Below are 12,989 nucleotides of genomic sequence, written 5' to 3'. Positions count from 1 at the left end.
AAGATACCTAAAAAAAAAAAAACTAATCAAGGCGACCGACTGCTCTTTGTTAACAATCCACTTCCTCTACTGAGATAAAAAAAGAAACCTAGACTTCCTCATTTGTGTTGAAGATGCTTCAAAGTTGTAGCAATTTCAGCCACACTGAGAAATACAGAACTTCTTATAAAGTTTGAAAAAACAAATTCCAGAAGAAAAAGATGTTGCAATTGCAGTTGCTTCTTCTGCAAAAAGTTGCCAACTCTTTTTTTTCAGTGCCAAATACAGATCAGATTTGCCGTCGGTGTCTCTATTGGATGGATTCAAAATTGAAATATGCATTTTAACATAACTATATAAGACCAATGTGCGTCACTAGTTTTATCAGATATACATCTTCCGTCCACGCTGTGTAATTTGACCCATAACTTGTTCACAAGGCTCAAAAGTAGATGTTGATCTCTGGCAGAACTACTGTACACTCATAACACACTGCACCTACACTTGGGTTTAAATATAGCCGTGAACAGCTCGTGACATCTTTACTCAAAATCCGTCCACACTCAGCACTTCTAAAACTGAAGACGCCTGTTCTCCATATCAAACCTAAAGCACACACTTTTTCAGGATGAGTGCATTTGGCAATAGTCCCTCCATATATCAGAGGGTACTTGGCATCAAAATCCATTAGCTTAAAACCATTTGCTTTCACACAAGAGCCAAGTCTAATAGAATGAGTCATTTTCTGCCTAAATGTGCCAATAATATTTAGAATATTTTTTAAAGAACTCAACAGAACATTGATTACGCACATTCATAAATAAGATTTGTTGAAGGACCTGGAAAACCTGAAATAAACTACAAAATAATTATATTAAACAGTATATTAGCAGTTAATTCTGAAAGAAATGTGACAGCTTCATATTTATTTTCATAGTTTGTAGTTTATTACAGGCAGGGGAAGGGGTTAAATACATTCTCGTTGTGGGGCAGGAAAGGAAGGGAAGCAAACCAGGTTAACATGGACAAGACAGAGTTGACTTATTTCTCTTTCAGTATAGACCAATTTGTAAATCTGCCAATAATTTGAATAAATAACTTTTCTCAAATGAAATATTTTCTTCTCATATATATCAATACTGGTATCTTTTAACATAGTCATTATCTCCTTATTGTTATATAGTTATTTTCTACATGACTATTGGAATTCATATTTTCTTAGACATCTGCATAAATAATTACACATAGAAGATGGTGCTGTACACATTATGGTGGAAAGTATTATAGTGCTGTCTTTCAGCAGTGTTAAGTGTTATATGACCGGCTTCAAGCTAAGCTACTGAACGTAGGAAATGCCCGACCCAGCCTATATCTATGGAGAGACGACTGGGACCGGCTTGATGGTTAGTGTCGGGCTGTAAACTGGTTGGAGTGGTCTGCTGTGAGTAACCACAGCAAATCCTACTCCAAATAGAGACTGTGCGGATCGGAATGGTGACTCCGGGCTCGACTGCACCAAGAGTCACTGTGAGGCTGTCACTCGGCAGCAAGTCACACCACCACTATGAAAGATTTGTAAAAAAAAAACTAAAACAAATTTAAAAAAAAGAGCATATTGTCACCATGCCATGGCAGAATGTCACATATCTTTCCACTCAGACAGAAAAAAAGCTGAAATATATTTACTCCTTACATTTGGGAAAGTCTTATAAAAAGTTCCCCCACACTGTCCCAAAAATGAGATAAAAACCACTGACATCAAACCAATCTGCTGAAAGCGCAATAAGGATAATAATACCATCAAATACAGCAAGAAAAGTGATAAAAACAGTAACAGTAATAAATAATGCAAAACCTTGAGCCACCTGTTTACACCCAGAGTGATATGGAAGATTGTACACCACATACAGTGTTTAGAATTGGCATATTCACCTCAAAGATGTTTGAGATGAACCAGATTAAAGGGAAGCAAACACCTTTATATCCAAGATGACGGAGAGCACCTTGAGAACAAGAGATATATCCCGGGAAACGTTTTAGGATACAGTTTGGTCCCGTCTGCTGACCATGGGCCTTTAAGAAAAAGATGTTTAGAGCTTATTTGCTGTGACTTAATGACAAAACCTATTTTATACCAGCCATGCTACTCTGAAATGCGTAAAGCATGCAGACCCTGACATCGGTACATTGCTAAGAGTGCTTCAAAGATATAAAGGTACAGTAGTTATGAGGCTAGGACTGTTAGCAAGTTCCTTATTGGTTCAGACGTCGTGTTTTCAAAATCAAAGCCATGGCAGTGTTTTCAGGTCAGGATGACATCTCTTCGGTGGTGCTGCTGTGTAACAGTCTACATGGGAACCATCAGTGTGGCAATGGGAGGAGATAATGTACTTAGCTTGTGTTTAAATAAAGCAATATTCATATACATATACAAAATTACATCTCATAAATACATTTGGCAATACGATGTATTCATTTTTTTTTGGCAAAGGGGGTAAATTGAGCAATATGATGTGTGCAAGAGTACACAAATGTCAATCTAAGTGGCTTAGTGACAATTTCTCCTCAAAAAAAAAAAAAAAGTCATGCACTATAAAGAGTAACCAAAAGACTCATAAACATCCATAGGCGTCTGTAATAACTTTGTCACAATCACTGAAACTTTTTAAGACACATGAATTCTCACCAATGTAACACACTTACTCGCTTTCTCAAACTGTAAAATTCTTTACAGACCTGAGGAACATTTCATAATGTCTTTTCACCTCTACTTATTGACAATGTCCATTTTTCACATTCCTGATTAAAAAATAAAAAAATTTAAACAAAACGAAATAAAAACTGGACAAATTTTCCGTAGCTGCTGAGGGAGCAGGAAGTTGTACAGTACATCAATCCCGATGATGTGCCTATGCTAACCTATTCTACAGTGTTAGTTTTATTTTTGAATCCCTGCTCAGGTAACTTTTTCTCCCTTTGATTTTCTTAAGTCAGGGAAGTGATGTAACGCTGACGTGTCCCTACTTGGGTGAGACAGCATTGTTTTGGAATGGCATGGTGAAGCTACAGTTATTTATATTCACCCAAAAGCAGCACAGCCCCCTGGCATGCAGAGAGAGGTATCTTTTTTTTCCTTAGTCATTGCAATAGTGTGAAAATGCTATAAACAGCCTTCAAAGGGAGTTTGTGGGTTGATATAGTCAAGTTCTGTCATTGAATCTCTGATAAGTGACTGCATTCTTTTGCATGCATGTACTGTGATATGTCTTCAAATTTGGATGACTGCACTTAGAAGCACACTACACCATAGATGACAGTGTGTTCTCTTCGGGGCAGTGGCAAGGGGGGGATGTTCGTAGCGAGTCTATGGCTGGCAAGACGCCCTCGCCAGGGGAAAGGTCGTTGAGCTCCTCAGACGAAGAGAGAGGGAAGGATGGCGACAAAGAGATGCCTGAAGAGGGATCAGCAGATCCAGCGAAAGTGCGTGGAGGTTTGGGGACTAGGTTCGGCTCCAGTGTTGCTCTGGCCAGAAGTTGTTTGTCGTCAAACTGCTGTCCATCGCCCTGCCCAAAGGAGCCTCGGCCTGACTCTGACTCCCCGTCGGACAACTCCAGAGGCGGTGAGCTGCTGCCGTCCAGTCTGAATAGAGAGTCTAAGTACTGGGCGAACTCCAGCACTGCCTGGCTGGGGTTTCCATTGGATAGTTGGTTCGCAGGAGTAGAAGCTGCCGGTCTGGTGTCTGCACTTAATTGTTTCTTTGCCATCTCCAGCTCCCAGTCTTCCATTTCTCCATCCACTGGTCTAGAACCAATCTGAGGGCTGAGGGGAGTGTTGGGAGTGCTGCCTGGGCTGTAAACACCAGGAATCTGTTGGTGATCTTCATCAGGAAGCATTGTTGGGTTGGCGTTGAGCTCTGGCTTGAAAGGCTGAGCCAAAGCGCTCTGGTTTAGCAGAGTTGGAGAATGGTGTCCACCGTAGCGAGGTGTGACGGGAGACAGCCCCATTGGGTAATCCGAGGTGGATCTGGATTCCAGTGGGGTAAAGAAGGGCCCAACCTCGCCCATATGCTCTGGGGTGTCCTGGCAGAGGCAGTCAGCGGCCAGTAACTCAGTGCGGGAGCTGAGAGACGGGTTCTCCTCCGGAATCGGAGCATCCAAAGGGAACGGGAGGCAACTCAGCATTGGCGAACCCCTTAGCGCAGCTGAGGAGCGTCGAGAATCCAAGCTGTAGAGGGATTCGGCGTCTGAGAGACTCTCCATGACAGCCAGCGGCGCTTTTCGGTCCCTCAGCTCCACTGTCAGCCGCTCCCGAGCTCCACGCAGCACTACAGGCACTGGGGGAGGTGGGCACTCAGAGAAACCATCCAGAGATATTTCAGACTGGGCACATGAACTAGAGGAGAGGAGAAGAATGGGTTGGAGAGTGGTGGCAGGGAGAGGAGGGGAGAGGGGATCCGAAACACAAGACACACATGAAAATATGGGTCAAAACAACTTACAGAGGGTTAAAAAGGGAAAAACGGGAAAGGTTTAGTATTGAAACCACATCTAGATTCTACGGACGAGGTGACACCAGTTTAACATTACATAGATGGAAGAAAGGGAGAGACTGGGAGTTTAACCGAGTGCACATCTGCTCTTGTGTTAGCATCCACTACAGGTGAGAAAAGATCGTAAATCAAACACTAGCAGGAGTTCACACTGACTTTGGACAGGGACTAAACCAGAGAGGGCGAGGTGGGAACTGAATACTACCATACGTCGCAACTGCTCTGTGGTCACACAGCGTGCATGCATGCATGAGAGAAGGGAGCACATTATGCAAAATTAGTAATAGCATGCTTTGCTTACCGTAACATTGGTTTCTGTCTTGTTTTTTTTAAACCAAACGAACAGACAGAAAACGATGGTTTTGAGAAAACAATAAAGTAGCAGTTAGTAGCAGTAGTATTGTTTAGTGCTGGCTAACAATTAGACATGTCCCCATGATTAGCCCTACAGTTTAGGAAGAGGTTTCCTCCAATGTGTTTTAAGTTCAAGGGGAAACTAAATATACAAAGGATCAAACTAAATGTTTCATATATTCTTTTAAGCGCCAAGACACCCACAGGGTTTCCTGCTGTACTAACCGAACACTACTGTTCCTGCGGTGGTGGGCTGTAGGCGTCGGCTGCTGACAATTCGTCGATGCCTCCATGAATATCGTCTCTGGATTCAAGTCCACTTCTGTGGGGCTCACCATGATCTTGGCTGCCGACAGCAAAGCCGTTTTCCCTTTGTTATAGTTCTCCAGCACCTGTCGTAAGCACAAAGGTACACACAGACACATGACTTCATAGAAACGGGTACGAGGAGAGTAAGACAGCTTGGAGGAAGTATAATGGTGTTGGGAATAAACATCAATAGAATAGTTGTTAGATACAGAAAGATGTGAAAGCTCAATTCTAAGTGGATAAAAATCTCATTGTGACATTGTGTTACACCAAAAGGACAAAAGGCATTAAAGAAACTTTTTTAAACAATTAACCCCATTAACTTAATTTCAATATTTTTATAGTTTGTTCTCAAAAAGCAACATACAAGATTCAGAATTATATATTGTGAGACTTATATTAAAGTATTCTTTAAAAAACAGAAGGTGTAGAAAAATCTAAATATCAATATATAATTCACTAATAGTTTAGGAAACAAGTCTTTATCCATAGAAACATGTAATTTATCTGCTACATGTTCAATAAATGCAAGAAAGAGAAGGTATAGTTAAATATTAGCTCACACTTAGTTAAATGACTGTTTTCAATTACATTTTTCAAGAGAACCACAACCTCTATATTTAACAGCAGCTATGATTACATCTATTATTATAGTGTAAAGAAGCACAGTGTAGTTCACATAAATGTAAGTGCGATCTAAAGGTGAGCTTACACCTACTTCAGCTGACATTAAACACCCACAATGGAGCAAGAACTACGCAAGACCTACAGTATGATACATAAACCCGACCAGAGCTGTATATGCAACTTCAATAACATTCAAGAAAAAACATTATGAAATCACCCGCAAAGCAACTGTGTTGTGTTAATGGTTAAAAATGTGAGAAAACACAAAACTGCAAATCACATCAGCACACAGTTACATGTATTTGGTTAAATTTGGTTAACTTTAATGAAGTGGACACACATTGATGCATAAAAGCCAGCGGAACAAGAAAACACATAAAACAACATATTAAAAAGGACATGACAATGGAACACAACATGGCAGAACTGAATGTAAACAATGTCATTATAAAAATATGGCATTAAATAAACATGTTTATCATGTCTGGGTTATGCTGATGGTTATGGCTCACAAATGAGAACATGACAGTGTTACATGGGTGAGTGTGATACGCGGACACGTTGCTGCAGTTGATTAACTACAGCACGTCTTTGGTATAAATAAATACCAAACATATCGCCTACAGTTGTAGACAGAACAATCAACAATTTATCACAGAAAAACTAATCAGAACAAAATGAACCATGAGACTGCAGACTGAATTGAAGTTTATACATGCAGCTTATACTTGGAGTTTTGTATTATTCAATAATGTATCCCCTGTAGCCATAGATCCATATGGGAACATTATGACACGGCACAATGAAATGAACAGTAGAGAACTTAAAACTATAATTCCAGTTTTCTGAGCCAGACTAAAAACAGCTCTCCACTGAGCCGAGTCCAGAATTATAGGAAATTAGAAATCTGAAATTTGTCAGACTCAGTGAGCAGCAATTTTGCAGAGTAATGGAGCAGCTTTCAGCGCACTCCATATTTACACATTTGTGCCCCCGTGTTACTCCATCTGCTGATGGTGAGTAATTGGAAATTGCTTGAAGGGATTATAATTGAGGAAAAGCTGAATATGTGCTTTGAAATAGCAAAAAGGGGAATTAAATTTAGTGAGAAGAGCTGCTGCTGCTGAAGAACCCAGCCAAGACAGAAAGAAAGAGCAGTTAATGTGGAAGAAATGAGGTTACCATGGAAACTTTGCGAATACAAAGAAAACTTGTTAGCTCGAGGAACGGGGTTAGCAAGTTCGCGCAACTACACTTGACCAAATGTACTGTAGCTATGAGAGGAAAAGAATGAAAGGATGAATTAAGGGAAGCTGGATAGAGAATCTCATTAACAGGAGAAAAGGAAGTAGGTGGGTTGCCGGGCTGGACAAGGATATTTTTAAACCATTTGGATTAAAGAGATTACATTTTTTGTGCTTTTAATACACCATTAACCTGTGACGCATCCCTGGAACTATTTACGGATGTCATTCACGTCCTCTTTGATGAATTTGCAATTGTTAGCGTCAGTCTTCTGAGGCCTTTCTCCAGAGACTGACACCAAATCCTGAGTTTTACATAAAGCTAAACGTTTCGACTGTTAAACTTTACGACCATGGCAGCACCTCATTTAACCTCACCACTTACACAAAGTATAAACAGTGGCAGTGAACATTTTCAAGTATGAGTGAATCATGCCTATAACAGACATTTAAACTAATAACTGTGTAATGCATCGTGGCTAATGAAGGTAAGGTCTAATACTGAGTGTCATTGAGTCTACACAACAGAATCAGAAGAATAGTTGGGCACTTGTAAACTACAGAGCTCCTCTTTTTGCAGAGAGCTGTGGGATGTTATCTTGAGAGGAGCAGAGTTAGACTCAAATAGGATTTCAGAAGGGGAGGGAACAGGCACATCCACACAGGGGTGAGACTCGGTTGGGTTTGATTGGGTCTGTGGTGGAATGGATGAATCATCTCCAGTTGAAAGTGCTTCCGAGTGGGAGTCACAGGGACTGCTAGAAAGTGGGGGAACAGACACTGAGCATGGCTGTGAGGCAGAGGTAGAGTCTGACAGAGGAGGAGGAGGAACAGTGGAATCTGCATTTAAAAATGGGGTAAGAGCAGCGGCGATGTGAGAGATGGAGGTGGCCTCAGTCTCTATGAGGGAGGTAGTGCAGGACTGGTCTTTGTGGTTGGGAGAGGAAGACTCAGAGGGAAGAAGACTAGAGTTTAATTCTGTTTGCGAGGGTATGAACACTGTGGTACTGCAGGTAGGTTGATTGACATCCAGTTCCTCTGGTTCTGAGTTTTCCTGCTCAGACAGGGGACAAAAGGGTTCCAGTACCTGCAGAAACACCAGAGGTATCACACTACAGACTAGGCACAGCAGACACAAACACACACACACACACACACACAGTGCACACAGGGAGGAAAAAACTTCAACTCTGCAGCCACAAGAGAGTGCAGTCCCCACAGCGGATCCGTCACATGCAAACGCAGAAATAGCCTGTTATCAAATCACATATTTAATGTTCATGAAGAATAGTGCTCATAAATACCAGAGGAGACCGAGAAACCAACCAGGAGTGACCAGATCCCATGCAGTGTAGAGAAAACAAACTAAATGTGTTAAGTTGTAGGTTCAGGATCACATGCATCAATCGTCCAAAATGCCACAAAAAGAATTTGTGATTCATCAACTAAGGGGAATAACACTGTATAACATTTTAAACTTGTTTTTTTGTTTGCCTTTGTAATGTGTGTGTGTTTTTTTAGTACAATGAAATACATCACTCTTTTTGATTTTTAGAAAGTTCATTCATGATCGGACTTTTCTTTTCAGAATATAGGACTAGATGGTGAATATCGCTTGTACGTTTGAAGCTCTTCTGCACAATTTAATGAGGAGATTTAAATACCAGACACACGTCTGTCCATTATCTGCCAACTGTGGAAAAACATAGATAGTTTTATAATATGTATATTAGCATATTGTTATATAACCACTGAATGCTGAAGGTATTTGTTTTAGAAGAATGTTTTTTTGTTTTTAAATCAAATTCAAATTTATATGCAAAGCTGATCAGAATAAAAATCTGTCTGTGGCAATTTGATCCCAGATTATTGCACATGTTGGTATTGGTGAATTTTCAGTGTTTCACGTTGCTCTGGTTAACTGTAGCCAACTAATGTTATTTGTTGTAGGTACAGTATTTATCCCAACACAACATGGAGGAAAACACAATTACAACTCAAGCATAAACAAATGTTGCTGGTCTGTAGACTTCATTGAAAATGACTTAATTTGTTTGTCTGTGTAGAGTTTAAACAGCGTTATCCCCCTTTATGAACCATTGCTGAGAATATTTGTGAATGCATCTGAATTTTTTTTTTTTAAAGTTTAAGATCATTCAAACTCACTCACTCGTCATCCATCATTTCAGTCACCCAGAGTTGGAAATGAGGAATGAATTAAAAAGCCACTTCACCGCAGCTTCAAACACTCCACCACCAAATCCATGAGCACGCACACAGATAAAACAAACCTTGTTAAGGCCCTCCATCACCATGTGGGGCATGTGCTCATTAAGCATGGCTGGTGATATGATGACCTCATCGAAGGCCTTGTTGTCCCCCCACAGAGCCGAGTAGGTCGGCTCCTCCTGGCCACAGCTACAGAGAAGCAAAGAGAGAGAGACAGCCTGTCAGTCACGAGGGGAAAAAAATTGAACACACATGTCGACTTAGCAACAGCCTCCCTCAGTTACAACACAGAACATGTGGGAGGGGAATAATTCAAGATTTCACAATGAGTGGGATACCTTGTGCAGGATTTTACAAATTAGCTTATTTTAGAAAAACAGAATATATACCATACATATATATATAAACTATAGAAGGACTCAAAGGACAGTCCAAAAAACAGGAAGAAAGGCATCAATGCAATTCCTTTTCTCATGTGAGAACTTCTCTTTCACACTTTAGTCTGTGTACCTGTCCCTCGGAATCTGTTACGTGTGAGACTGACCTTTGAGTGTGTGCACGTGCACTCCTGTTACCGCCATAGATATAATTAATTATGTGAGAAACACAGTGTAAAGATGTAAAGTGTATGCTCTGTAAAAAGACAAGCTTCAAGCACCAATTACCCGTAACCGATCGCACTTGTGGAATCTGCGGGAAAAAAAATCGGAACCGCAAAAGTACAGAACAACATTTTGGGATTTGATTGCTATAAACTACCCACAGCTTTCCAATCTATTTTCTCACCATGTCTCTGGGGGATGATTGTGCACTACATGGATGACTCTGCCAGGAGGGTAGAGGGGTGTGGAGGCTGAGAGGGCAATGCTGAGGTCACTGGGGTGGAGCCACAGGCGACTGCTGGGGGGCGCCGCCGCAGGCTGAGACTGAGGATCATCATCCTCCAGTGGAAGCTCGGATTTCGGGATGCATTTAGTGCCTCCCGCAATGATCCTCCACTGTTGCAAAGAAAATGCAGTATATAAGATCATGACACATCTGAATCTATAGTTATCATCTGTATATTTAATGTATGGCAAGAGCCAGGAGTAAACAAAATGATGTGTATCTACAGAAAAGATAACTGCAGTGTTGTTAGAGGTTGAGGAAGCTTGTTGTTTATAAACTTGGACGATGCAACAGAAGCTCGATGTTCTGTTTTTTTTATGTTGATAGTTGAGAATGCAAATGTGTTATCAATTTTATCACTATTTATTTTTAGGATTTGAACAGATCTGTTTTGGATGATAAGGAATTCCCTCATATTATTGCATTATAACGCAGATTGATAATGGCAACACAATCCTTTCTTTTTATTTTTCATGCTTTTGTAAAACCACAAGTCTCCAACTGTCATCTTATCTACAGTACCAAGAGTTTAATTCACCTTTGGTTTGTTACTCTTCTGTAAGACTTCCAGAAGGTGGCGTCGGAAACCCTCCAGCTGAGAAAGGCCAAGCCTACGAGAGACAAGACCAGATACTTTTACTGTGGCAAAGCAGCAGTGAAGTGAAGTTTATCACAGAATACTGGATGAAGTATAGGCTTTACCTTGGTACCAGGTCTTTTCCTAAAACCACAGATGTTACAAACTCTTTGGAGTACTCCATGGCCTCTTCGCTGAGAAAATAATAACAAAGAAACTGATCAAACATGTGAACATTACAAGTGGGTGAAAGTCAAAGGTAACACACATTTCCAAAGGACATCAAATAGACATTTTTATAAATTCAAAGAGCTTAAAACATAAATAAGCTGAAACCAATAATCATGTCTGATAGACTATACACTACACTGAATTTTGAAAAGATATCAAACTATGCCCTTGTAAAAAACTGGACCAATGCTTCTTATTAGATTATGTACAAGTTCACCAACAAATGAAAACTCAATTTCTATCACGTGAGTGGATGATGAAAGCAAGTGTGATCTCACAGACGCAAAGGAGAAAAGGAGAGTGCCAGTTCAATTATTCCTACTTTTTGAAAAGGACAAAAAAAAACGGAGAGAGGTTCAAAGCATCTCACATTTGCTTTTATCCTTGCTAGGACTTGGTATTACATTCGACTTGAGTTATCTGATCACAAGTGGTTAGTACTCAGACCACATTCAAATAAAGGAAGTCAACTTCTCAGCTGACTTCCTCTGACTCGCTATTTTCATCATGAATCAAATGTATTTTTTAAAATGGGTAAAATCTTTCTTCATGGAGACTCGGGAGAAAAAAAGCTTCATTTGGGCTTTGTGAACATTAATGACAAACGTGTATTTGAATATAGAGCGGGGAAATGAGATCCGATCACAAGGAGTCACAAGAGACACATTCATGATCCATTTTTATGCAAGATATAAACTTAACACCATCCACATATGATCAGATCTGCCAGTCTGGATGTTAATACCATGTCTGAACAAGGCCAAAGTTGTGTCTGTACACAAGTAAAGAACTGTAAACAAGATGCAAAGATCCCATTGAGCAATGTTAGCATAACTGAACAGCTCAGTGGAGGAATGCAAAGACTAATTAGGGAAATTCATATGGCCTTCAGTGGAGCAATTAATACACATTTGACGCCAGAGCATACCTTCAAATCACAGCATACAATGTGCATCTATTGTAGCTAGTGTTTGCTTCTAAGGAGGGTTCTTTTCAGCATAGTGCTACTAGTACATTCAGGTGAAAGGATGCTACTTATAAATCATCCGATAACGATCAGAGACATTACACACCTTTGGGATAAACTTGAAAACAGTATTTGTACAAAGATTAACCTTCTTCACTTATTGACTGTACAAAGAAGAAGATTGCTGATAACTTAAAAGTTTGAAAAAAAACAACATTAAGTGGTGCTACCAGGAGATTGGCTTCGGGGCTCCTTGCCATAGATTTTACAATCTACTGCATTAATGAAAAAACATTCTTTTAAAACACATTCATTTAGTGTTTTACGATAGTGGTGGGGAGTGAGTGCTGTTTAATATTCCAATCCCTTGTGTCCTGTATAGAAGCATGAGGCATCTAAATATATTATGCTTCTGCACTCATTTTCTCTGTCACCTGTTTATCTTTCAACAAATGTCTGAAAAATTACCTTGTCTTGATTTCAATGAAACCGCAAAAGTGCACTGCAGCAGTTGGTACAGACTCTCAGCATGACTTGAATAGCAAACACAGTTAACACTGCAGACAGCTGTACTGTAGAGTATTGGATATCAATCCAGTGAAGTCAGACAAAATGTTAATGAACTCAACCACTGGACCATAAATGAACTAATCTATTGAGAGGAAAAGACAAATGAAAGTGCAAAACACAGCTTATGGGTCCAAATGTCTTTTCGGGGTAATGCATAATTTACATCCCTTTACTTTACACACTTAATTATATTTAACACAAAAGAACTTTAGAAAACTAACTCTGTGTGACATCTAAGGATATACGATTCTCCTTTCAGATTGATGGAATGGGTAAAAAACCTCACTGCTTGGCTTCGTTATATTAGATATTTATAATGGCCATGCATTTCTGAAGTAGTAAAGCACAACCAGTCAAATACTATGGTATTATAATTGGTAACACTCTGAGGTTTAGAACTGATGTTTACTGAGCAACACAGCCAGGTCTCCAGTAAAGACCTTGAGACCAGGGAATCACCTGTAA

The 12,989-nt window shown here is 40.0% G+C and overlaps 1 protein-coding gene across 4 annotated transcripts in view; it reads right to left on the bottom strand.

Moving 5' to 3' along the window:
- Positions 1-903: 903 nt before the first annotated feature.
- dagla (diacylglycerol lipase, alpha) overlaps positions 904-12,989 on the bottom strand; it is a 40,022-nt gene continuing 27,936 nt past the window's right edge. For 2 of the 4 annotated variants that reach the window (XM_035158239.2, XM_035158256.2), the window contains exons 15-21: positions 10,882-10,950; positions 10,718-10,790; positions 10,078-10,289; positions 9,354-9,480; positions 5,108-5,274; positions 4,830-4,847; positions 904-4,371 (exon numbers count right to left, since the gene is read on the bottom strand). In XM_035158239.2, the coding sequence (XP_035014130.1) occupies positions 3,279-4,371; positions 4,830-4,847; positions 5,108-5,274; positions 9,354-9,480; positions 10,078-10,289; positions 10,718-10,790; positions 10,882-10,950 (1,759 nt within the window). In that variant the 3' untranslated portion in view covers positions 904-3,278. The remainder of the gene's footprint in view (positions 4,372-4,829; positions 4,848-5,107; positions 5,275-9,353; positions 9,481-10,077; positions 10,290-10,717; positions 10,791-10,881; positions 10,951-12,989) is intronic. The other 2 variants (XM_035158247.2, XM_047340393.1) reach the window with 1 other exon arrangement.

The sequence above is a fragment of the Hippoglossus stenolepis genome, chromosome 1 (genome assembly GCF_022539355.2).
Source record: "Hippoglossus stenolepis isolate QCI-W04-F060 chromosome 1, HSTE1.2, whole genome shotgun sequence".
Taxonomy (NCBI): Eukaryota; Metazoa; Chordata; class Actinopteri; order Pleuronectiformes; family Pleuronectidae; genus Hippoglossus; species Hippoglossus stenolepis.
Note: the sequence above shows the minus strand (reverse complement) of the source record. Positions and strands in the feature narration are given on the sequence as shown.